The sequence below is a fragment of the Rhipicephalus microplus genome, chromosome 3 (genome assembly GCF_043290135.1).
Source record: "Rhipicephalus microplus isolate Deutch F79 chromosome 3, USDA_Rmic, whole genome shotgun sequence".
Classification (NCBI taxonomy): Eukaryota; Metazoa; Arthropoda; class Arachnida; order Ixodida; family Ixodidae; genus Rhipicephalus; species Rhipicephalus microplus.
In genome coordinates this window covers 285,032,537-285,057,820 of record NC_134702.1, presented here as the reverse complement: position 1 = coordinate 285,057,820, position 25,284 = coordinate 285,032,537, and the positions used below count along the sequence as shown (strand labels likewise).

Below are 25,284 nucleotides of genomic sequence, written 5' to 3'. Positions count from 1 at the left end.
CATCATCCTACAAGTACCTCGGTATTTATTTCACACCAAATCTTTCTTGGTCACACCATATCACCACCATTTGCGCGAAAGCTTCAAAATCATTGGGTTACTTACGCCGCAACTTGCATAGCTGTTCATCCCATGTTCGGCAGCTAGCTTATCAGACCTTCGTTTGCCCACAACTTGAATTCGCCGCATCGATCTGGTCCCCATACCAAAATTACTTAATCAACATGCTTGAAGCTATTCAAAATAGGGCAGCCCGATTTATCTCACGAAATTACGACTACCATAGCAGCATAACGGAAATTAAACTTTGCCTTTCTCTTCAACTGTTGAGTACTCGGCGGGATATTTCTCTCCTATGCCTCTTCCATAAGTATGTTTACAGTAACAAACCATTCCCATTTCAACTCGATAAACCTTGCGTTACATCTCGTAGGCTGCATAATAACTTAAGTTTCACGCGATTATATGGGTCAACGGACGCCTTTAACTCATCGGCTCTTCCTCGCGTCATCCGCTTGTGGAATGATCTCTCGAATGACATTGCATATCAATCAGACCCCGAAAAATTCAGACAACTTCTTCACTCTTTCTTTCAGTCATAGACACTTCGATTGGTTCCTTTTTACAAGTATTTGTTGCACCTCCTGTATCGTTCCAGTGTAATTATATTCATTCGTTTTTTTCCATTTCCTCCCGCCTACAGCTTAGGGCCTTGTGTTCGTTCAGTAAAGAGCACGCGCTTTTTTTTTTTTCACACTTTGTGACTGCCTGCATTTTCCTACTTTATAATGTTCTTATACACACGGGAAAAACTCTCTTATCGCCCTTTATTATCCTGTATTTCTTAAACAAGAACAAATTGCTTTCTGTGCGCTGCTCTAAAATATTTTTGGCTACGTGTGTGCTAGGTGTTCTTCAGTAAGTGTATCGCGGATATTTGTTCTCCTCCCACCAGCAATGTTTCGATGTGTAACTTCAAATGACTTTTTGTACATTCTCTCTTTAGTGACATATAACGCGTTATTTTTTGTTGAGTTCTTTCAAAGTTTGATGTTTCCTTACGGTTTTGTCAAGACACTCACCCTTTGTAACCCCCCTTACACAATGCCCTGCAACAAGGGCCTGTAAGGTATTTTTAAACAAAAAAAAAATAAAAAAAATTTCAGTCATTAGTATGTGCTTGTGCTGTTCTTTTGTGCAGTTTCCGTGATATGTGATTGCTTTTGAAAATTAGTTAGACACAGTATTAATGAGAACTAGTAGATAATGATGGCAAGGAAATTGTGTGAGATGTTAGTAGGAATTGTAGTGTAATAGTAAAGAAAGAAAAGTAGACGAGAAGATGACTTGTAACCAGCAGGGACTACACTTATGACATTCAAATAACACGTCACAAAATTAGGTCACACTGCAGTTGCACTGCCTGTTAGGAAACTTCAAACTATCGTCCTGTGTTGCTTTCTCAGCCTGCACAAGTCTGGCCGACCTAATGTCTTCAAGCAGCATCCAAAGCATCCGCTGCCGTCCTGTGCAAGTATGACATGCCTCAAGCCCCCCCCCCCCCTCCTGTGAACATTCACACTTGCCGCCTTGGCTACAGGTTGCCCTGGCTCATACCCCCATACACAGAAATGCTCAGTGAGGTGGACGGGAAGCGTCTTCTATTGTCAAATTATTATGCTCTAGTTAAAAACTACAAATAATGATCCCCATGCTTTCCTTAGCTTGACTGACTATTGTATTCATTTAATTGTATCTAACAAAGAGTTGAGCTCACCAAAAAGAGACCCAAGTAAGGATTTCAAGCTTGAATGAGATAGGTTCACACTAAATTTTTGTCCGACTCATGATGTGATTTTAAGTTATTTGCGCAAAGAAACGCAGGATACTACATACGAGTGTTTTAATTCTTGGTGCACCCGACTTTTCAGATGAGCCAACGACCACACCAGCATCAATCACCCCTAACATACCTGGCATGGGACTGGAACAAGCCACCTTGGAGGCAGTGCGAGCTCTTAGTGGTGAGTCTGTACTTGGGGGGGGGGGGGAATTTTTGCATGGTGGTACATGGAAGGTGCACCTTTCTTTCTTGTCGTTGATGATGTCCAGTCATTTGATGATTATGCAATATATGGTGCGATGGTGTGCTCTTGGGAAAATAGACAATGTGGCATGCTAATTCAGTTCAATCTCCTTCCAAACACATTCACTGCATTTGCTGTCCGTGGGGCACCACCACAAGCTTTCCATGAAGGGGCTCCATGCAAGCGCTTGAGTTGCATGGAACAAGCGGACCTCTGACTGCCCCTTAGTGTGAACATAGCACATTGAGGCTTTAGAGCAACGCACTTCGACACTTGTTCCTGGGTTGAGGGTCAGCAGGGGTGTCACTGCCGGTTGGCAGAACAAACAAGGACAACAGTGAGCGAATGCAGAGCACACTGGAAGATGAAACAAGGCAATAGAGCTCAAAAAAGAGGGAACGACAAGGGCGAGGCAACAGGTTCTGCAGCAGCCACCTGCGGCATCACTGTAGTGCGTACCATAATTTGTTGGATGTTGTGGAACACATTCACGCACTCTCTTTCGTGGTCTCTCATTAGCAAGGTATTTGCGTTGGTCTCCGCCTACGGTGATGGATGTGAAATGGGCGGCACAAAATGCTCCCGCTACTAACAGTGTAGTATGCATGCCTCTGTCAAGTTGTTTACCTCAGCTTTTGGCAAAATCAAAATGCCTACCGTGCTGAGATTTCGCATCAGGCAGTATTGTAATTGTCGGCGAATTTTTATTGCGCTAGCAATTGTATGGACAGTCTCGGCTGTTTTTTGTTGTCGTCGCTGCCGTCGCTGGAGCCACCGTCATTCACGTATATATATATATATATATATATATATATATATATATATATATATATATATATATATATATAGAAGGATGCTCTAGCCCAACACCTTTTAAAATTCTTCAGGCGTGACATGACGTCGGCTACGTCATCATTCGCCGTCCAACAGGTCCTGTGTGGGCACGCTGCTTTTGGCACTCCTCTCGCAGTGAAATAGTTTCATCGCGACATAGTACAGGTTTAGGCAAATTGTTGTTCTCAGCTATATTGTTTTCTCTCACTTTCGAATGTCTTCTCAAACAACATATGGAGCGTACTGTCACTTATCAGAATATGGACATGAAATTTTCCTGTATTAGGTAGTTTATTGAACATTTAAACACACATAAAAGAGGCACGAGTCTATTGTACAGATACGTGAACACAATAATAAAAATTACAAATAAAACATAATCACTATTTCAGAGCAACAGTTTTCAATTTCTGTGCTTTTGCGACAGCTTTCGCATTGTCTTCAGCAACAGCGGCGGCGGCGTTCCTCTTTTTGCAGTAATTAATTAGCACAATATTTGTTGCACATTTGATCAACAGATTTAATACCAAATCTAGTTCATGACTTTTCGCACAGATCACCAGTTCCTTAAATGCTGGCAGGCTCTTCTTTACAAGCTGCTGAACAATACCATGGTGATTTCGTGTTTGCAGAAAGCATGCGGCATTTTTTTCATTCTGCAGCAACTTTGAAACAACAACATCAGTGTGCATCGCTACAGTCACAACACAGGCGTTCAGGAATTTCAAGCTGCCCCGATTGAGACTTGCTATTGAAGAATTAGCATCATCATCACACTTAGGGTCGCAACTGTCAGCAACCAAGTTCTCTTGACAGTAGTTGCACTTGAACCTTTTCATCACAAAGTTTGTGCAGAAGCATAAGCAAAAACAGGGATGTGTGTGCTTAAGTTTTCAAGATCCTCAGGTTTGACAGTAATTCTGAAGTCCTGTTGATTTATATCTGTTTCTACTGGAGGGGCCTCTATGTCAATAAACTCGTAACTGCTCATAATGGGAAAAAAAATTTTGTAGGCGAATTCTGCCTTCACTCTCGTACATCTGCCTAATGGTAATGTCGTAATAACCCCCAGCCATTTGGGTGTACTGGCCAAATCGATTTTATAGACCATCTGTCTGAAGTTTGCCAAGAAGCACATACAGTCGAATCTTGATAATTCGAACTCAAAGGGGCCCAAAAATTTGTTCGAATCAAAAGAAGTTCAAATTAATGAAAGCTAAGTAAACGGAGGGCTCCCCATGCAGTGGTGTATGTGCATTGAGCTAACACACGAGGGAGAAGTTTCAGAAGACTTACATTTATTCACAAACCACTGGACATTCATCATTAATTGAAGTAATCTGTGATGCGCATCTGCACACGTTTGCCTTGCGGCGAGTTAATCAGTTTCGCATGCAGCTTGCAAAGCACGTCTACTTTGGCTTCAGCATTCTACTGGCCAGAGAAGGTGCGCGCGGCTATGTCAAGCTCCGACACTCTCTGATGACGACAACGACTGCATCTCCGCTACTTCCCTCTGCGCCAAAGCCGCAGCGTGGCCAGCACGTGACCAGAAAGGAGGAGCGTCTCCATGCGGAGAGAAGCAGATCGGCATTTGAGAAAAAAACCAACACTCCACGGCAGCTTTTTTTTTATCTCTTTGCGCGCGTTGTTGAAAGGGGAAGGGTTACGTGGCAGGGAAGAGAAAGGAGAAAGCGTGGCACCGGCGCGTCAGAGAGAGCCACACTCCGCGACAGTCTTTTTCTTTTTTCTTTTTTTTCTTTTTTTTGCTCTCTCTCGTCGCGCGCGGCATTAGAAGGAGAAGGGTCTTTAGCGGCAGGGGTGGAAAAGGGAGAAGCGTGGCACAGGCGCGTTGCAGATCGGCATTTGAGAGAGAGCAAACATTCTACAGCAACAGCAACCTTTTCTTTTCCTTTCCTTTGCGTGCAGTGTTGAGGTGTCGGAGGTATCGCCGCGGGCTTGGGCGGGGTGCTGAGAGCATTTTCGGAGCACGGTATGTTGGAATTAACCATTGCAAGTGCTTGCGCATTCGAATTACCAGGCGTTTTTGCCCATTGGAACACATAGCTTTGATGGGACCTCATCGTGAGTTCGAATTAAGCGTGTTCGAATTAATGAGATTGTACTGTATTTATAACGAAGTTCGACAAGACAGTGCTTGGTGAGCTCAAGTAGTGCGTAAATGGAATGCCTAAGAGCAGCATGAGCTTTTGTGTGAGAATGTTCTTGTCATGTTTGTGGGATTCCCACACATCCAGCTTAGGGTCACCATTCAGGCACGAAACTGGCTCTCCACAAACATTTCTGTAAGGTGTTTTAATGATGACTATCTTCTACCAGCGGAGAACTATCCTGATAAAATTTGCAGTTTCATGCCATAAAGTATGAAAGCTGCATTGGGCATCCAGAGCCTCAGCCACAAAAACATTAAATATTTGTAAAACCAGTTTGACATTCTGCCTTTCTAAGTTCCTAGGATTTAGCGCATGTGAAGATAGGCGATAGCTATACTTCAAAACTGTGAAGCCTCTAGTTTGTGCACCTCACGGAGGTCTTTGAACGCTGCCCACTGTATGCAGTCAGGATGGATGCTGTTGCTTGTGAGATCAAACATTGGAAATAAATGTTTGTCTCAGGATTCTTTTGATTTAGCCAATTATTCCGAATGCATTTCAATAAGTGAACAGAATCCACAATATAAAACATAGGTCGTGTTGCATCTTTTGGATTTGTGTACTTAATGTTCAGCTTTGGTGGGTCGAAAAACATACTGAGTGCCTTGCAATTGTTGTTGTCTGAAACTACTGTAAGAACTTTAAAAAGAATTTCCTCAAGGCCAATTATTACATTTTATGTAGTGTGTTGAACTCATTGTTCGTACATGCAGAATGTGCATGACCTGCATGCTTTGCAACATAAACACATGAAGCAGCCCCTTCACGGTTAGCCGCCGCTCCAGATATTTTTCTGCCTTTCAAATCTAAATAAGGCTGGATATGAATTTCGTCGAGCATGAGAACCACGTCACTTTCATGCGGCTGCAGATGCTTCTACGTAATGTACCTAAGAATATTTTCACTCGCTGATTCAGTGGCAGGAGACAACTAGAATGAGGAGCAAACATTTCTACAAGTGGGATGCCGCATGGCAAAAAATCCTGATTTTCTTAGAAACTTGTAGGCCTGTGGAGATACGGTATGCAGTTTACAAGCGACCACCGTACTTTCGAAGGAATACTGCAACCACTTTTTTCCAAGCAACGCCGCTTGTTAGTGCAAGAATCGAATGATCCGTTTCTTGCAGTCAATAGCATTTCATTCAAGTTGCTCGAGAAGGTTACCCACTACATCAGAAAGACCTCCTGAGGAGCATTCTGCAATGAAGATGCTTGAAGTTTACTTAGGATGTCAGTCAGGACATCCACATTATCAATGCTTCCTGGCACGATATAATCACCTGCACGGCCTAATTTGGTACCATGATAACATACACTGATACTCAGGTCGCTGAAAACAGTGACAGACGACCGCAACACTGGCATGTTCTTATTGACGATATTTAAAAACAGGGCACAGTTTGGGCGGTGACTAACAGTCCACTCATCTGGCACTGATACAATCTTCAAAAATTCCATAAGTTCAGGAAGTGAAGAAAAAAAACATTTCGTTTCTTCATCTCGATCTGAAATTTCCGATTCTGCGATGGCACAAGCCATGTCAGCCACTTCTCGACGCATTTTTTTTGTTTCTGGGCATTCTGTAGGAGTGGGGTCATCTTTCGACAAGTACGAAGGGCATCCTAAAAACAAAGGAGGCACTGATAGTGAATGCAGGCGTGGTATTTTTAGTGAGACTTCTAGCAATTTTCCTGTCTTAGGATTCGTGTAAGACGACTTGTTCTCGAGGCATGACTCGGTGAAAGGCAATGCGCATACCTGCATGCCAACAGCAGTTGCAGAGCATCAGCAAATCTCACAATACGTCTGAACATTGCACAAGTGCATCACGAACTGCTACAATAAGTGTAATATAACCATCAGTTTGATGTAATGGTAACATCTAGTTTTCTCTTACCTTGTTGTTTTCTGTCAGAAAGAAATCCTTTCTTGGAATGGCACTGAGCCACGGCTTTCTCTGTGCTTCATCTTTGGGAAACGAAAATACTTGAACTTTCTTTCCAGTCTTGTAGTTACTTGAACATCCTGGAACGTAACACTTGTTGGGCATGTCAGAAGTGCAGCCGCTACCACTGCAGCAAGAGGAAGGAAATTCGGGAATGTGTGGCAGGACCGGCTTGGAAGTGTTGGACTGGTCGGACGGCCAGTGGTGACATCATGGGGGAGGGCGCAGGCCTGAAGAATTTTAGGAGGTGTTAGCTGGCCTCCTCTTTCTGCGGAGCGAACATCGCCTTTCCAGCCGGGGTCATCTGCGCGTGCGCTTAACTCGTGAGCGAACAAAATGGGTAGTGTGCTTATGGTTGTCACACTATCATGGCAATGATCAGCGTGTGCCTTGTGCCCTCACAGCAGGTGGGAGCTTCTACGGGCTGCACTCTCAACACACACACACATACACACACAAAAAAAAAACGGTGCCAAAAGTGTACCTGAAGCAGCTGTGTTCTCTTACACCAGCGTTTTGTAGACCTACGTGAGATCGGATCTAAATGAGTTGATTGCCAGCCTCACTTCGTATATCAACACCGTCACTACGCACGAGCCTTGTTGTGGTCATCTACTGTGACCGCGCTGCAAGAAATTTGGTTACATAGCAAGCGCATGTTTGCTACAATTAATATTGCTCCTAAAAATGCTAGCCTTGCTTCATAAAACATTTTAATATGTTATAATCGCATTCATTGTTTCGCCCTTTTGGCACAATTGTGACTTTTTTAGTTTATTGAATGCACAGCCACCTGTGCAAAGCTGTCCCTACTCTGTATCATACAGCACAATATCGTAGCGACAGTCACTCTCGTTGGGATTTTCCCAGCAGCCCTTACACCGAGGCTCTGGTGTCCCCTGGTTCACACACAGTTGCGACCACAGGAGGTTTCAGGGCAGTTGGGACCGAGATAAGTCTTTAACGAAAGATTTTTATTTGCCTCAGATATATAACAGTACTGCCCTTTGCAACCTATTCACACAGAACAACACCTTAGCTGTGTAGCATCCCTTTCTAGCTAAAGGAAAACCAACTAATAATGATAGCGAGCACACGTTGAAGGAGTGACAATTGCTCATCTCACCAAACAGCTTTTGCACAGGGCACATCCCCCCATCAGTGCAACCTTGTCGTTTGTTGTTGAGTCCACTAATGCCATTCATAATTTCCGGCTATAGCAGGGCTTCTAACGAAGAGCTCTGGAGTTCCAGCTCCAATGCATTAAAACAAAAAAATTAAAAAACAATATTTTTGGCTGGAATGAAACTGTAACCGAAACATCATCTATTATTTCATTTCGGCGTGAAACCGAAATATCTTTATAAATTTTCTGAACACGTAGAAAGTTGGCAAGCTGGAACAACCAAGGTCATGCAACGTGAGCAGTAATGCATATCTCAGAGTACAGTGCTAGCACACATCTCAGGCAGAAATTTCAAAGTAAAGAAAGTGTTCAAATGGTGCGAAAAATGAAAACTCCTGCAACCAGAAATTTTTGTAATTACTCAAGTGGACTTTCATATGACTGTAACACATGTCAGCATGGAGAGGGCATTCTCAGCATGAAAGTTTGTTTAATACGAACAGCAGTTCTGTATGTACGCTTGATGACCGGCTGCTTGTGAGATCATGATGTAAAGAATTGAGCCTGCTCAAATAACTTGTATAATTCACTTTTGAGACAGTTGAATATAACTTAGAAAAGCACTGATTTGTGTGTACTTGTAAGAATTCGTGGTGCAGTTAGTTCTGCTCCACTGAAGAACGTGGAAAAAATTTGTCCTACCCTGCCCCACATTTTTCATAGGAGCATGTGTAACTATACAACAAAGTCAATATTTTCATTCCTGCTCTAACTTCGTCTTTTTGCGTACAAATAAACAACATTACGAACCATTACAGAATTTTCTTTTTCCCTCTAGAAAAGAAACCGAACAGAACTTATTCCTGTGGAGCAAAACCGAAACAGAGACTAAAAATATTTTATGGTGATAGCAATTATATGGACACTCTCGGCTGTATTTTCGCGTCGGTGTGAATGTTGGTGATCGCTATCATTCGCCGCAAATGTATACGTATCTATGTATATGAAAACGCAAGAAAAAAAATAATCCAGAAAAAGACTCCGGTGCGCCGAATCGAACGTCTGACCTCTCAATTGTGAGTGCGAGGTGTTAGCAGCCACTGAGCCACGAATGAGCACTTCCTTCAACGTTGAAACGGCAAGCTATTTATATCCGCTATTTAATGCTGGCAATGCCGATCTCGGGAGGAACTATCGTGTTTTCAGCATTGCCAGCGAGATGGCGCAATAAGCACGCGTCGCCACAATGTCACGACGCAGTGACGCGCGCTGATGCTTTCATCTTCCACACGTACTTTGCCCCACGGAGGGGGGAAGGGCATCTCGAAGGGGGGGATAACGTATGCCTTGAGCATGATGTAAGAATAAGTTAGGTGCTGACGCCCACCGCTCCACACAAGGAGAGGGCACGGACAGATTGTGTTCGCCGATGATTTTGAACTACGAGGAGTTCCCGTCGTGCGAGTTGAGATGGCGCTACTATATGGCGTGCAGGTATTCGTGCGGCCCTCATTCTCTCATTCTAAAATATGCGTGCCAAAGAACATCTGAAAGCTTCCTGAAAGCTTTGCGTGCATGGGATTGTGTGATTTAGAAACCCATCGCCCTGTGTCTGTGAGGCCTGCCAGTGCACTTTTTCAGCTTATTCACGCTTTGTGATTCAGTGCACATATACCTCGGTGCTGTATATGACTCCGAGTACGCGTCAGCAGCCTTGTCACTGGCTACTCCACAAAATAGGTAAGTTATGCTTTTCCCAAATCGCAAGTCAGGGTATCGGATTTGTACGAAGCTTGTGTTGCTTTTCAAGGCTCCGTGTCAACCAGAGCACTTGGATAAGTGGCGACGGGCAATTCGGAAAGCTGACAGAGCCTTGCAGTCTACTGACCATATGGGCGCAAAGCATTTCCTGGAGGAAGCAGTCTCTGCCACATATCGTGCAGAATACAAGACAAACGTCCTGTTGCATGCACCAAAGAAACCTACGCTCACTTCAGATGCTAAGCCTGCCACATTACCGGGCTGTCCTAAGTACCTGACCGTGCAGCGAGAAAAAGAAAAGAAGGCAAGAAAAGGAAAGCTCAGCAAAAATGGCTGGCTCTACTACTGATTTCTTGGAAGCGAGTTCAACCGCATCTGAAGTGCCTGACACGATCGCTAAAAGAACACCAAATTTATTGCACGTAGAGACAGTTTTTCTACAGCATGATGATGATGAATCAGCAGACACACTTGCAAAAGGTAGCGCTTTGACTTCAGCAGTGACAGGCCTCCTTCATATAAAGAGGAGGATGCCTCTCAACACGTCACTGATAGTGTGGGCCTATGCATTATCGACTCAGTCCTTCATCACACCAGAAGTCAATTCTTTATTTAAATTGAGATGCCTTAATGGCACATTTTTAGCTGCCTCATCTATGCTTATTTGGACCAAGCAAAATTAAATTTAGAGTAGCCAGTGAACAGAAATCATTGTACATGATAATTTTGTAATGCAGCCCTTGTGATTATAATTAGTTTTCTATGCTTGGTGTGGTCAGGCCAGTTTGTCTCGTTTTTTGGATGTCTCTAGCACTTGATCGTCCCCGTCTTGCAACATTGCAAGTGCACTTCCGACCACAGTGCTTATGACGCAACAACCTTTAATTATTAATTTGAAGGCCTTAAATATCCTTGGATGCCTCATCAAACGCGGAATATGATTGTCGACGTTGGTGGCATAAGGGTCAAGCTGCACAAGATATACTGCTTTAGGTAGTGCGCTCGCTACCACTGTCTCATAAGCACTTGATCAAGTTCAACTCCACACGGCCTAATAAAATAGCGCAAAGTATGGCTGATAGCAATGGCAGTCTTGACATGGGTGTAATATGGGTTAACCCAGGGTTGACTTTCGGGACCCAATGAAGTTTTCCCATCATATAATGCTGTGTACACTGCCAAAGGCCAAAATCTGCGTGAAGCTAACAGTAAAACTGCAAAGAGTAGCTTGTCAATTTAGGTTTCCAATAAATTGCATGTAAGTTTTCTGAGACACGAGTTGAAAGTTTCTTGATGAAGGTTTTTTTTTTTTTTTTGCTGAGCAACAGAACGCGACAATGGTATCAGTGTGCGCACACACACACAGGCACACATGTACTCATAAACACACGCACGTAGACTATCGCCTTCCTAATAGCTATATCGCGCCTTTGCCCTCGGGCTGCTATCCTTATTGCAAACACCTCAAATTTTCTCTCACGAAGAGCGCTTTTTTTTTTTTTCTGAACCAAAGATGACGAGGCTGACACCAGAATTTCAATGAAACGAGATCTTTAGTGCTCTAGCGTCTAAATGCAACCGCTTTCCGCAGCACCAAGTTAGCTGCTGTCGGTGCATATATCACAAAAACACTGTTAGCAAGGAAGCTGCATATAAAATTAAGACTACTACAGCAGAGTCACGGTGTATTAATTTATTGATATCCATGTAAATCTGGATATCGAGCGTGCTCCGCAGCAATAACCTACACTCCGATCGAGTCGCTAACCAGTGAGCGCCTTGGCCCACCCTCCGCGAGCGCCATCTGTTGCATCAAACGAAAACAGCCCAGGTGGCGAACACAATCTGTGTACAGGGCCGGGCGCAGTGTCATCACCTAACCTATTCTTACACCATGGCCTTGAGCTCTCACCGGAACGATTCTGTTGTATTGACCAGGAGCACGAAAACCACTGCACAGTCTCCATTTGTGAAAAAGGCGGGTTTTTCAGACACAGCGAAGTAACAACTGAGACACTTACTCGCCTTCATCAATACCTGTGAGTACGTTTCTTGCGTCATTTGTGCATGAGCAACATGAGGCATGTTTCGATCTACTTGCCATTCTTCGCGTGACATTCCAATTTGTTGCTATCCTATTCATTGTTTTGCCTTTGCAAAAAGCTGTGACTGTTTGTTCAGACACCCTGTCCAGCACTGAATAAGTCACATAAGACTCGCACATAAAGTAGTCGGAGGAAGAGAGGTTCGAAGCAAATTGAAAGCGAATAATGATTTTGGTGAAATAATTTCGAGCTGTATTCGAATAGTATACAGTTAAATCCCTCTACAAGAGGTATGTTGGGGGCAGCAATTCGTGTCCTTTGTATGACATGTCTGTTATAAGCAGGGTACCTCATATGCAGTTTCTTATCCACCCCTTAGTTTACTGTAGGCACACTGGTGTCTCATATCTACCTGTCTCTTATATCAGTGTTTCTTATCTAGGAGTTCGACTGTATATTACATGTAAAGAAAAACGAGCATTGAATAGTAGCAGGATTTGACATTTAATAGAATGTAAGCGCTAACCCGTAAAATATGCTACATTTCAAAATTTACTGTACTTAGAGCATATAAGGTAGTATAACAAGAATTAAAGCTCAAAGAAGGTGTTACATGTGTAGATTAACTGATGGCCAGGCGGTAGTGACTACCATGAACAGTAGGCCATCAGGCCCGCGAAGAACACGAGAACATGTTGAGCCCTTAGCCCAGAACGAACTGTGGTTTATTGTTTCCAAAACGGCCACCCCGCCGCTGTGTCAGGCTTGCACAGCTCAACACAACCATCAGCGCCGCGTGGGGGCTCTGCATTTGAACCAACATTATAGCAGAAGGATGAATCGATCTGAGGGTAATACGATCATTTTCGTGCGGATTTCCCCTGGGTAGGTGTTCTCACGGCTTAGCATCCCCTCTGTACAGTGGAACCTTCTTTGCAAAATATTACATACAAATTATTATACTTTTATATAGGTGCTTTCAAGGCTTAGCATGTCTTTAGTACAGTGGAACTATGTTTACAAAATATTAAATACGAATGAATATACGCTCAAATAGGTGCTTTCACAGCTTAGCATTCCTTCAGTACAGTAAAACCATCTTTACAAAATATTACTTACGAATTATCATCATCAGCCCACTGCAGGGCAAAGACCTCTCCCATGATCCGCCAATCAACCCAGTCTTGTGCTTTCTATTGCCTGAGCTACGAGCTACGAACCTGAGCTACGAACCTACGAATGAGCTACAGTTGAAGTTCGTAGCTACCTACGAACTTCATAATCTCATCGACCCACCTAATCGCGAATTCCCCTCGTCGGGCGTGAGCAAGTTTTTTTGCTCCGCGGCCGAAAACCTGCACTCTACTGGTAGATTTGGAGAAAGTTTATGTTTTGCACAGGCAGATTCGGAGCAACCCACTCTGCAACAGAGCGCTAGCATGCTCCGTCTTGCAGAGATGAATATCGCCACAACTCTGAAAATGCATTGTCGTCATTTGCGGTATCGTCGGGTAGCTCAACGGCAGCTAGCTTGTCTTCAGCGTATTTTGAGGCAGTGTCTAGTCACTTTGTGCACTTTCTTATATTCCTAGAATGGTGATATTCATGGATCTGCTGCTGCTGGCTTGCTTCTTGCCTTGAGTGACAGCAAGAGCACTAGTTCTGCTAAGTAGCAGCAGCAAGGACGGCGAGTGTATGTGCTATAAGAAATGATGTATAAGAAAATGTTTCCTGGCCTGCCGTGTGCACGGCCGAAGTTAATCAACTTCCGAAGTGACTGCATGCGGTGCATTCACGTGTTCCACTCGATCTGGCTTGGCACAATCCGAATGCACTCCAGGATTTCGGCGGCTGCTCCAAATCTACCAGTGAATTTCGCCATAGCTTTCTGCCTCCCTTTTGTGCGTCCGCCTTCTCTAGGAATCCAGTCAGTTACCATTCGTGACCAGCGGGTATCCTGCCTACATGCTACATGCCCGGCCCATTTCCATTTGTTCTTCTTGATTTGAACTATGATATCCTGAGCCCCGGTTCATTCCCTTACGAACTCTGCTTTCTTCTTGTTTCTTAAAGGGACACTAAAGCCAACGATTAAGTCAACGTTGATTGATGAAATGGCGATCCAGAAACCTCGTAGTGTTACTTTCGTGCCAAAGAAGGGCCTTTTATGAAATAAAATCACATTTTACTGCTCCGAATCGGGTTAGCGCACTTCGAATTACCCGCCTCAAGAAGCGGACCGACCGGACCGTCTCATGTCATTGTGGCCGTGCACAACGTTGCCCGGCTTTACTGCGTTAGTAAGAGCTGACCGAAAGCAGCAGGAGCCAGCAGCAACAACGGCCATTGATCCATTTCCCGCCATTGGCTTCGTGATCGCAGACCCTTTTGTTTCAACTGCGCCCCTCTAGATGGCACCACTTGTCCCGTGTAAGCACGTGAAAATTGAATTTTTGAATCACTTGTGCCATTCGCCATAGTAACGTCCGGCGGTTCTTTTGAGAAACAAACAAGCAGCATTTTGTTGCATCTCTTGATGCACGGAAGGTTCTTTATTTAGTGCAGTTAGATTGATTACTAGTGATTAATTGTAGGCGGTCCGTCTGATGTCATCGGGGTCATTTTGAAAATGTCCTACTGCGGCACTTGTGTTCTTGTGCATTTACCTTAATTTCTCGGAAAGTAGGGCACTGTTGTTCATAATATTGTCGTTTTAGATGTGATACATTGAGCTTTCACTCTGGCATATACTGTTATTTGACTTTAGTGTCCCTTTAAGGTTACACCTATCATTTTTTTATCCATCACTCGCTGCGTGGTCCTCAATTTAAGCTGAACCCTTTTTGTTAGACTCCAGGTTTCTGCTTCGTAGGTAAGTACTGGTAAGATTTAGTAGTTATACTATATCTTTTTCTTGAGGGTTAGTGGCAGATTACCCTTCAGGATTTGAGAATGCCTGCTGAATGTGATCTACCCCGTCTTTATTCTTCTAGTTATTTCACTATCTTGGTTCGTCTCCGCGGTTACTACCTGACCTAAGTGGACATATTCCTTTACAACTTCCAGCGCCTCTCCACCTATCGCAAAGTGCTGTTTTCTGCTGAGACTGTTGCACATTATTTTAGTTTTGTGCATATTGACTTTCAGACCTCTGCTTTCCTTGTCCAGTTCAGTAATCATGAGCTGTAATTCGTCCCTTGAGTTACTCATCAAGGCAACGTCATCAGCGAATCGCAGGTTACTAAGGTACTCTTCTTTAACTCTCACCCCTAGCTCTTCTCAATCTAGGGTCCTGAAAACCTCCTGTAAGCATGCAGTGAATAACATTAGAGAGATCCTGCCTCCCTGTTTTACAGCCTTCTTTGTTGTGATTCTGTCGCTTTTTTTATGGAGCACAGTGGTGGCAGTTGATCCCTTGTAGATTTCTTCAGGATGTTTATATATGCTTCTTCGGCACCTTGATTTCACAGTGTCTGCATGACTGCTGATATCTCTACTGAATCTAATGCCTTCCCGTAATCTATTAAGGCTATGTACAGGGGTCGATTGTATTCAGCGCATTTCTCTATTACCCAATTGATAGTATGAATATGGTCTATTGTGGAGTCGTCTGTACGAAATCCTGCTTGGTTGAACTCTGCATTGAACTCCTGCATTGAAATCCTGCATTGAACTCTAATGTTGCCTTTTAACTCTATTAGCTATCATTTTTTGTAAATAGTTTGTAGACAATGGACAGTAAGCTGATTGGCCTGCAATTTTTCAAATCCTTGACATCTCCTTTCTTATGGATGAAGATGATAAGAAAGGGAGAGAAGACAACCACCCGTTTGTAGCACGAAGCCACTCTTTTGCAGGATTAAGATGATGTTGGCTTTCTTAAAAGATTCTGGTACCCTTTCCGTCAAGAGACACTCCGTATATAATGTGGCCAGTTTTTCTAACACAATTTTCTCCCCAGTATTTCAGAAGGCCTGTTGTTACCTTATCCTCACTAGCAGCTTTGCCTCTTTGCATTCCTTTTAGGACTTTCCTTATGTCTCCTGTCATTACTGGTAGGATGTTGAATTCCTCTGGACTAATATTGTTTCTCATCATATTGACACAAGTTAGGTTGGCAATTATACTGGCCAGCCTCTCGAAGTAGTTCAGTGTGTGCGTGCTCTGGTGTTTGTTTTTTGGCCTTTTATAGAGAGAGTAAATGGCTTGTTTTGTGCCCGTGTCCCAGTGTTCTTGTGACATTTTATGGTAGAAGTGCTAGGTGCGATAGATAATACGATCCCCATAGAGGACCCCATAGAGGAGCCTTTGCCCGAGAGGACAGTAAGAAGACAGCAGAGCGTGCTATAGAGGCAAAGGTTCAAGGCCCTAACGAACAGGTAATGACCTACATAGAAAACATGAATCGGCTTTTCAAGCATGTGGAGCCCTCTATGACCGAATCCAACAAAAAGTTCGCCACTTAATGCGTGTGTCAAAGAAGAGATTTTTGGCGGCCCGATTCAAAACCTGCCTGGGTCACTTAGGGAGTTTCGTGAGGAAGCCACTGCCATGAAGAGGGCCCTTCAACAGCGTGCCAGGCAGTATAAATATGATGTCGTACATCCAAGTTAGGTCACTTCTGTCACTCTCGGAAATGACATCAGCGTGTTGCGAGAGCTCATCAGAGCTGTGAAGGAGGAGCTACAAAATATGCAGGTGACTGCTTCACCTGTTGGTCGGCTCTCCATTGCGGAGGTGGTACGACAAGCCGTTCATGCTCCCCCGCCGTACGAGGCACCACAATAGCGGCACTGCCTGAGCTACGCGAGAGCAGTGCGACGAGCAGTGCGAATGAGCTACGCGAGAGCAGTGCGACGAGCAGTGCGAATGAGCTACGCGAGAGCAGTGCGACGTCCTCCATCGTGCAGTTCACTCAGCCTGTTTTATCTCAATAAGGGTCGCGCTCATCAAATGTAGGTAGGCTTCAGTCCTCGCAGCCCGCCGTTGATTGCCGAAGCATGATCGAGGAAGAGTGACATCTGGCATACACCCAACCACAGGCCCTTTTGTTTTCACTGTGGATGAGCCGAACACGTCTACCGAACATGTCCATACCGCCGGGTGGGTCTCCGTGGATTTTCACCAAATGCGCCTCGTCCACGACCTGGCGAGCGACCACTGGAAATAGAGAGTTTCATTTCCAATCGTCGCAATATTGAAAATCGGTCGCACGAGCCCCGCTCGTTATCGCCTGCTCGCTACAGGTCACCAAGCCCGGCCTATTCGTGCGGCGCTCCAAGATATTGCTCACCCAGTCCTGCAGGTTGGAAAAACTGAGTTCAGCTGCCTTTGAAGGTTAGGCCGCTGACGCTGACTTTACGAAAGATCATCCATTTCGACAACAGCGACAGCAGCAAAAATATGTACAGACACAGTCAAACCTGGTACGAAAAGTGGTAACATCAAACATTGTGGTAAGCGTGGACGATGAGGAAGTAATGGCGCTAATCCACACTGGAGCAGACACTTCCGTTATGAACATGGGTCTTGCCTGCAGGCTGAAGAAGGCTTTTACCCAGTGGGCTGGGCCCCAGATATGTACGGCAGGAGGCCATCTTCACTCCGGTGGGACGATGCACAGCACGCGTTGGTTCACGGATTTACGTATCTCATACATTTTGTAATACTGCAGAGTTGCTCGAAAGACCTAATTCTTGGAATAGACTTTCTACAGGATAACAGAGCCGTGATTGACTTGCAACAGTCGCAGGTGACGTTTTCCATGGCACAAGCCTTGGGACGCAACCCTGACAACAGTTCCATGAATGCTTTGGGGATTGTCGACGATGACGTCACGTTATCGCTGAACTGTAGCGTGTTGGCCTTGCTAACCTGCAATGTTTCTGATGAATTTGACTATAAAGGTATTGGAGAGGCAAATATCCTGTTGCTGCTCAAATGAAACATCAGCATAGCCAGCCTGAGGTATTGTTCGGTTTCGGTTTGTGGGGTCTCGAAATGGAGAGCACCACGCTTTTGGAGTGAACGGACACAGTTGACACGGTCGGACCAAACCAAACAACACACAACGATGATATCGTCAAGCCCAATCATTATAAGATCAATTGTGATCAAGACGCTAAACAACATTACACAATATTGCACCACACTTAACATGACAAAACAAACACAAGGTGACTTCGCCAATGCTTGACTTATCATGAAGGCCGCTGGCATGCAACCTGCAGTGTTACGCACCAGAGACCCTCCACTACAGACAACTGTTCATGCCAACCGCCACCTGCCAAAGATAACCGCTCATCTCTCGTGTGCTACTACCCAGGCATCACCGTTGGTGCTACGCATTAACCATGATAAAGATAACGGTGGTGACGCTCGCGAGCACCACACCACCTATCGCTCAATAGTTGTGAACCCGAAATGTGGCCAATGCGCGAAACACGTTAGCCACAAGATGCAAACAACTTTGCAGGAGTGATAGCACCCCTACAGGTTACAGAATAAACGCTCTCGAGTTCTGCTGACCAACTTGAGCAATGAGTTTGAGCAAGTTCCTAAAGGCACCGCTTTTCTCAGCAAGATCGCCGACTTTTCCAATGTCGGCACATTGCAGACGACCTGACCGGATGCAAAAGCTTGTGCTGACCTGGGCAGCCACATTCATGTTAATCCAGACTTGCCAGATCCACGAGAAGAGTGGCTGCTAGAAGTAGTGACAGAATTCTCGGACTGCTTTTCCGCAGCATCAGAAGTTCAATGCACTACCGTTACCAAACACCACATTCTTATCAGTGAGTCGGCGCGGCGTCTTCGCCAAGATCAATATTGTGTGTCCCCAAAGGAAAGGGAGGTGGTTAAGCGTCGATTTCAAGAAATGCTGAATTATGACGTCATTCAACCCTCGACAAGTCCGTGGGTATCACCTGTTCTCGTTGTAAAAAAAAAAAGACAATACACTACGCTTCTTTGTAGACTACAGACGGCTTAACAAAGTCGCAAAACATGGCGTTTATCCTCTGCCACAAATTGAGGATGCCTTAGATCGTCTAAGCCATGCCCTATTCTTTACATCATTAGATCTCAATTTATGGTACTGGCAAATTGAAGTTGATGAGGGAGACCGTGAGAAAACCATATTCGGGACTCCCGATGGGCTCTACGAATTTCAAGTGCTGCCTTTCAGTCTCTGCTCCGCTCTCACCACATTTCAACGCATGATGGACACTGTACTCGCTGGACTAAAGTGGCAGACGTGTCTTGTATACTTGGAAGGTATCATTGTGTTTTCAAGCACATTCGACGAAGATCTTCCAAGGTTAAAAAGCGTTCTCACCGCCATATGAAGAGCAAACCTTGCTATCAAGCCCAAAAAGTGCTACTTTGGCTATCAGGAACTCAAATTTCTCGGTCACGTGTAAGCCTGGAGAGTGTTCGACCAAATCCGGAGAAGTTGGTTGCCGTCGTTGAGTTCCCTCGTCCTGGAGAGAAGAAGGCTGTTCAGCGATTTTTTTGTACTTTGTGCCTGCTACCACCTTTTGTCGAAAGATTTTCGAAAATTTCAGAACCTTTTACAAGAGTAACACGGCCAGATGTGCTCTTGATATGAACGGAAAAATAAGAACAAGCCTTCGTAGAGCTACGCAATCGACTGCAGACAGCTCCAGTGCGGGCACATTTTGACGACACTGCCGACACTGAAATTCACAAAGACTCCAGCAACGTAGGAATCGGAGCCATTCTAGTTCAATGGCAAAATGGAGCAGAGCTTGTGATCGCGTGAGCCGCAGTCTCACAAAAACAGAGGCTAACTGCTCTACCACAGAAAATGTGCCTAGCAGCTGTTTGGGCCATTAGCAAGTTTTGACCCTACCTGTAAGGCCGGCCATTTCGAGCGGTCAGTGAACACTTTGTAATAATACACAGTACTAGGCTGGGGTGTCAGCCATTTTCTTTATTTCTAACCTCTTCTTCCTCCTCGTCTCCCTCCAACCCTGCCTCACGTCCACGTACACTCCCCCTCTTTGAAGACTCATCCCTCCTGGGGTGATACATGATAACGTTTCCAATGGTCGCAAACTCCAGCACACCATCATCGTTGGTGTAACCAACCCTTTCGAGAATGCCATGTTGCACTGCTATCTGCACCACGCGATAAGGTCCTATGTACACTCTGTTCGCTCTGTTGGCTTGCTAATCTACGCTTACTACCTGTCCCACGCTCCTATTTCCCCGACGTCATCCGACACTGAACAAGATTTACCGTTTCTCGGCATTGTCGATGCGGTGCAGATAGCTGAACTTCAACGCGAGGACACTGCGCTACTTCCTGTCGTCCAGTATCTTTAAGGAGCAGACAGACGTTTTTATCCCACGCCCACTCAAACATGGATTAACATCGCATTGCATGAGAAACAATGTTCTCTACAAGATAAATTTTGAGAACAGCCAGGAAACTTTTCTCGTCGCCGTTCCAAGGGCACTGCGTGAGGAAGTTTTGAAGGCTTGCCGCAACGATCCTTCTCCCGGTCACTTAGGCTTTTGCTAGGACATTAGCCTGCATATCAGAAAAGTGCTACTGGCCACAGCTGTATTCGTCTGTTCAGTGCTAGGTCCGAACCTGCCGTGACTGTCAGAGGCGTAAAGTTCCACCCGTGAAGTCTGCCAGTTTCCTCCAGCCTTTAGAACCACCTACAGCACTGTTTCAGTAATGGATCTTCTCGATCCATTCCCTACGTCATCCTCAGAAAATTAGTGGATAATCGTCGCAACCAACTATCTGACTTGCTATGCGGAAACCAAAGCTGTGCCTAGGGGAAATTCAGTTGAAGTCTCCAGATTCTTCGTCCACAACATTGTTTTGCATCATGGTGCACCTGCTGTTCTCATAACCGATCACGAAGCAGCATTTACGGCATAGTTATTGCAGCAGATCGCCAAGCTGAGGCATACCTATCACCGGAAAACAACAGCTTATCATCTCCAAACGAACGGCTTGGCGGAGTGGTTAAACAGAACACTGGCCAACATGCAATTTATGTGTGTTGATGTAGACCACAAAACGTGGGATGAAATTTCGCCATACATCACGTTTGCTTATAATACCACTGTGCAAGAGACCACAGACCTAACACTATTCGAGCTTGTTTATGGCTGTCGTGTCGCAACACCGTTAGACGCTATGCTCTAAGTAGACCAAGACACCAGCAGAAATTACAGTGTTTATGACTTCATTCAGAAAACCAAGGAAGCCTGCCAGCTTGCATGGAACTGCATTCGCACGCAGCAAGATAGTGATGCTTGCCTTTACAACCAAGGCCTAAAGAATGTTCACTATCAACCAGGTGACTATGTAAGGGTGTGGACACCTATCCCACATCGTGGGCTTTCGGAGAAACTATTGCGACGCTACTTTGGCCCTTAGGAAGTTGTACGCGGCCTCAGTGACGTGAATTACGAGGTAGTTCCCCAAAGCTCGGATACCAGTTTAAGACGACGACGTCCAAATCTCGAGGTAGTCCACGTAGTACTGATGAAACCATACCACGCCTGTGAGTTATCAACACTTCAAACTTCTTTTATTATCTACAACAGCACATTCTTTTGTTGTTGTTGGCGTGACCATCTTTCTGCATAGCCATCTCTAGCAACTTAGTCGATCGACCAAGACGGTAGCTCTTAAAAGGGGGGAATTTATGATGCAAGGCAGGCTGGCAGCTATAGTGGCCAGCCTTTTGAAGGAGGATAATGGAGTAGTTCGGTGTGTGCGTGCTCTGGTGTTTGTTTTTTGGCCTTTTGTACCGAGAGTAAACACCATTTTGTGCCCTAGTCGCTGTGTCTTTGTGACAATATCATCCTGGTTGTTTTGGCTTCTCTACAGCTCTTCGTAGAACTCCTCAGAGGACTATCCTCGGAGAACCTAATATACGCTTAATATACACTTAAATAGTTGCTTTCAGCTTAGAATCTTTTCAGTACAGTGAAACCATCTTTATAAAATGTTGCATGAAATTAATATACACTGAAATAGGTGCTTTCACAATATAGCACCCTTTCACTGCAACGAAACAACTTTTACAAGGAGTTACATGCGGATAATTACATTTATTCATTCATGTCGAATACTTCGAAACTTTGAACAATCCGAAAATGAATCAAAATGACTTCGAATATTCGCACAAGCCTAGTTTGTTGCTCTTCAAGCCCCAATGAATCCTTATCCAACTAACTCAGTCTTTTCGTTCTGTCAGAATTTTGCATTCAGTCTTTGATGTAGATGGTACTTTATCAATGATGGACATTGCAATGAAGCTACTAGTGTCAAACTATTTGGGGAACGAAATTTGTGCAATTCTTTGTCAGTTTTGATATTCAACATTTGGCATATAATGGTCACTCAAGTTGTATGGACCTTTCTGTTATATGTGTCCCACTCCTCCCAAGTGATGTCCCTTTCACTCCACCTACTGAGATGTTTTGAATGAGACAGATTTTTGCTATCATAAACTATTTCTTTCTTTACAGCTTCATCAGAAGTGGTAAAAACCAGTGCATCTTTGAAGTTTTGCTGTTCCTTTAAACAAACTTCACTTATAATCCATTAAACATAGTTGTACATTCAAGTTAAACAAAACCAAAACTTCGGAGAAACTTCGGAGAAATTGTCAAAAGTGTCCCAATTCTTCAGACTCCCCCACTGCCCACAACGGTGTAGTATGACTATTGCTGATATAGTGCTCTTTAGAAAAGTGCGTAACCCTCATTGACACCTGTTTGTGCTTGCAGATGTGCAGGCTTCGGTGGCACCCATGTCAGGAGGGGGAGGCAGTCGGAAGGAATTCGGTCGGGAACTCATTCCTGGCCTAGACTTAGGCCCGGAAGAGACGCACTCGGAGAGCCACTCGGGTGGTGGTGGCCGGCACAAACGCACGCCTTTCTCCAAGCCCATCCCTAAGCACTTCCAGCAGCAGTGGATGGAGAACAAGCAGCCCCTGCTGCTCGCACCACCGGAGGGGTCCTCACAGAAGCAAGACGGTATGCCTAAAAGTTGCTCTCTCTCTCAATCACTCTCTCGGCTTCTGATATGTAGTGAGGCCATTTGGGCAGTTGTGGCACCTACACAGTGTGGCTTCTAAGGCTCACTGTCCTGCCAATCGTAAAATCAGCCAATACATGTCGCATCTGCTTGCTGTGTCATTCATTAATAATTTTGTTAGTGTTGAACATCTCCAAACTATATTAAGATTATGTGAGACACTGTAGTGTATAACTCTAGAAATTTCGTCCATTGAGGGTTCTTGAACCTGCTCTACATGTAAGCACATGGTCCTCAAGCATTTTCACCTCTATTGAAAATGTGGCTGTCATGGCCAAGATTCAATCCTGCGGCCTGCTGGTCAGCAGATGAGTGCCATAACCACTAAAACACTGTGATGGGCATGTATGCCCCTCATTACCTTGCTGAGAGGGCATTAAGCGATTGTCAACTGGTATAGTAAATTTTCTGCTCTGCACGGAGCAGTAATACTTTATTTACTCACGTAGTTTGCACCCTCACATAATTTGTGCATCCCTAATATTTTGCCAGCTTTACGAAAAAAAAATTTACTCGCATGTTTTACGCTCCCCGACCCGCCTGAGCCGGCTCACTGGCACGCCCACGGAGAGACTTCGGACCTTTGGATGCCTTGAATGGGCGCACCGGGCGCGCGCCTCGCCGAGCAGGCGAGTGCAATCAAATGGGCTGCGAGTTGCGAGTGCGAAACTCCTTCTTTTGAAGACTTCCCCCGAACTAGGTTTCTTAAAACACTGTACCCGCCGGAACTGCTCGAGCGTTTTTCTTCGCTCCTCCTATCTCTACGATCTCTACCATGAGAACGTATGCGCGCGTCACGGCACAGACAACTTTCTGCATCAGAGGCGCGCAAGCGCCTTTTCCACGAACTATTCCTCTTGTTCACTGCGTCTATACTGCAATGCACGCTTGGTTGATTTCAGAAGTTTAGGTTTCGCCATCTGTCCATCGCGTTTTTACTGTTATCTCTATCGGCCTAAGGTAATTATATGCATACGACGAAATTCAAACTTGCTGCTGTAAAGTTTGCCGAAGAAAACTGGAATTGTGACGCTGCCAAGCATCTCATCGTGAACTTCAATGTGTGACGATTGATGGCATCAATACGGAAGAAAGCAGAGTGTGCGCTTGCTAATACAACATTTTCTGCCATTGAAGAAGGCTTTTTCAGTTATGTGATGTGTGAACGCTTGGATTCTTCGGTATCACCGAGTTGTGAGACCTAGTTTCTCCAGGCATTGTTGACAGGAGCTTCAAAAAAATGGGGCTTTCAAATGCGCTCGACAAAACCAAGGACAATGCTCTTTGGGAGGGCAGTGAGAGTGGCCGCAACAATGATTCTTAATCGGAACTTTCGATCAGTGATTCCGACTAGACTATGTGCATGAATTCGGTTTAATTCACTTTGTTTGTGCTTCAATTTTATACTGCGCACATTAGGACTATTGCAGATTATGTCGTGTGTGTTCGCAAAATGTCCGCGTAATTTGCACTCCCCCTTTTTGAAGCCCCAAAATTGCAAGAAAAAAAGTGCGCAAATCATGCGAGCAAATATGGTATCTGGCTCACATATTTTCAGGAACCCCACGCATAGAGCAGTGCTTGACGTGTCTATTTTCTAGCATGGGTCCTTTCTGCAGTTTTTTTATCATGCAGAACTAGCTTAACTATCGTACAATACTTTGCCAGCATTTTCTGATTGTTAAAAAAATCACGGCCATATCTAAAAGTGAATAATGTTGGACGGGCTTGCTTAGAGGTGCACAGGGTGTTTCTTGGCGAGATCATTTCTGCAGGAAGGCGCATGGTGCGTACATCAAAGGCAGCGTTGTTTGGTACGTTTCACTGCTGGCACCGCATATTGTTATCCATATCGATTGGCGCATTACCCACCTGCCTCTTTACGCCAAACTGGCCGCTGCCATGAGTCAAATGCATTATGTTCATGAATGGAAGGCATGGAGACATGAATACATGTACGCTGTTCAACCCCTATTAGTGTTTTTGTACTCTACAACAAATTTTGAGGGACCTTTCTTACGACAGAGGCTATCAAAGCTACTGGATATCTACTATTTTCGAGCTTCATCACTTGTTGCTTTATACTATGACTGTCTCTGACCTTGTGGTCACAATATCTACTGTCTGCCTGTGTTAAGCTTGGTTGAAGCTATGGCCCTTTTAGCAATTAGCTTACCTGAGTCGTAGGGAAGCAGGAACTCAGTACTCCTGGTTT

General features: G+C 44.7%; 2 protein-coding genes across 7 annotated transcripts in view; one reads left to right on the top strand and one right to left on the bottom strand.

Moving 5' to 3' along the window:
* LOC142804298 (uncharacterized) overlaps positions 1-7,450 on the bottom strand; it is a 41,323-nt gene extending 33,873 nt beyond the window's left edge. The window contains exon 1 of the mRNA XM_075891075.1: positions 6,995-7,450. Within this exon, the coding sequence (XP_075747190.1) occupies positions 6,995-7,147 (153 nt within the window). The 5' untranslated portion in view covers positions 7,148-7,450. The remainder of the gene's footprint in view (positions 1-6,994) is intronic.
* The window catches only part of LOC119167658 (WD repeat domain 33), a 325,197-nt gene that overhangs the window by 227,031 nt on the left and 72,882 nt on the right, over positions 1-25,284 (top strand). For all 6 annotated transcript variants that reach the window (XM_037419187.2, XM_037419193.2, XM_075891074.1 and 3 more), the window contains exons 13-14: positions 1,932-2,024; positions 22,760-23,008. In XM_037419187.2, coding sequence (XP_037275084.1) covers positions 1,932-2,024; positions 22,760-23,008 — 342 coding nt within the window. The remainder of the gene's footprint in view (positions 1-1,931; positions 2,025-22,759; positions 23,009-25,284) is intronic.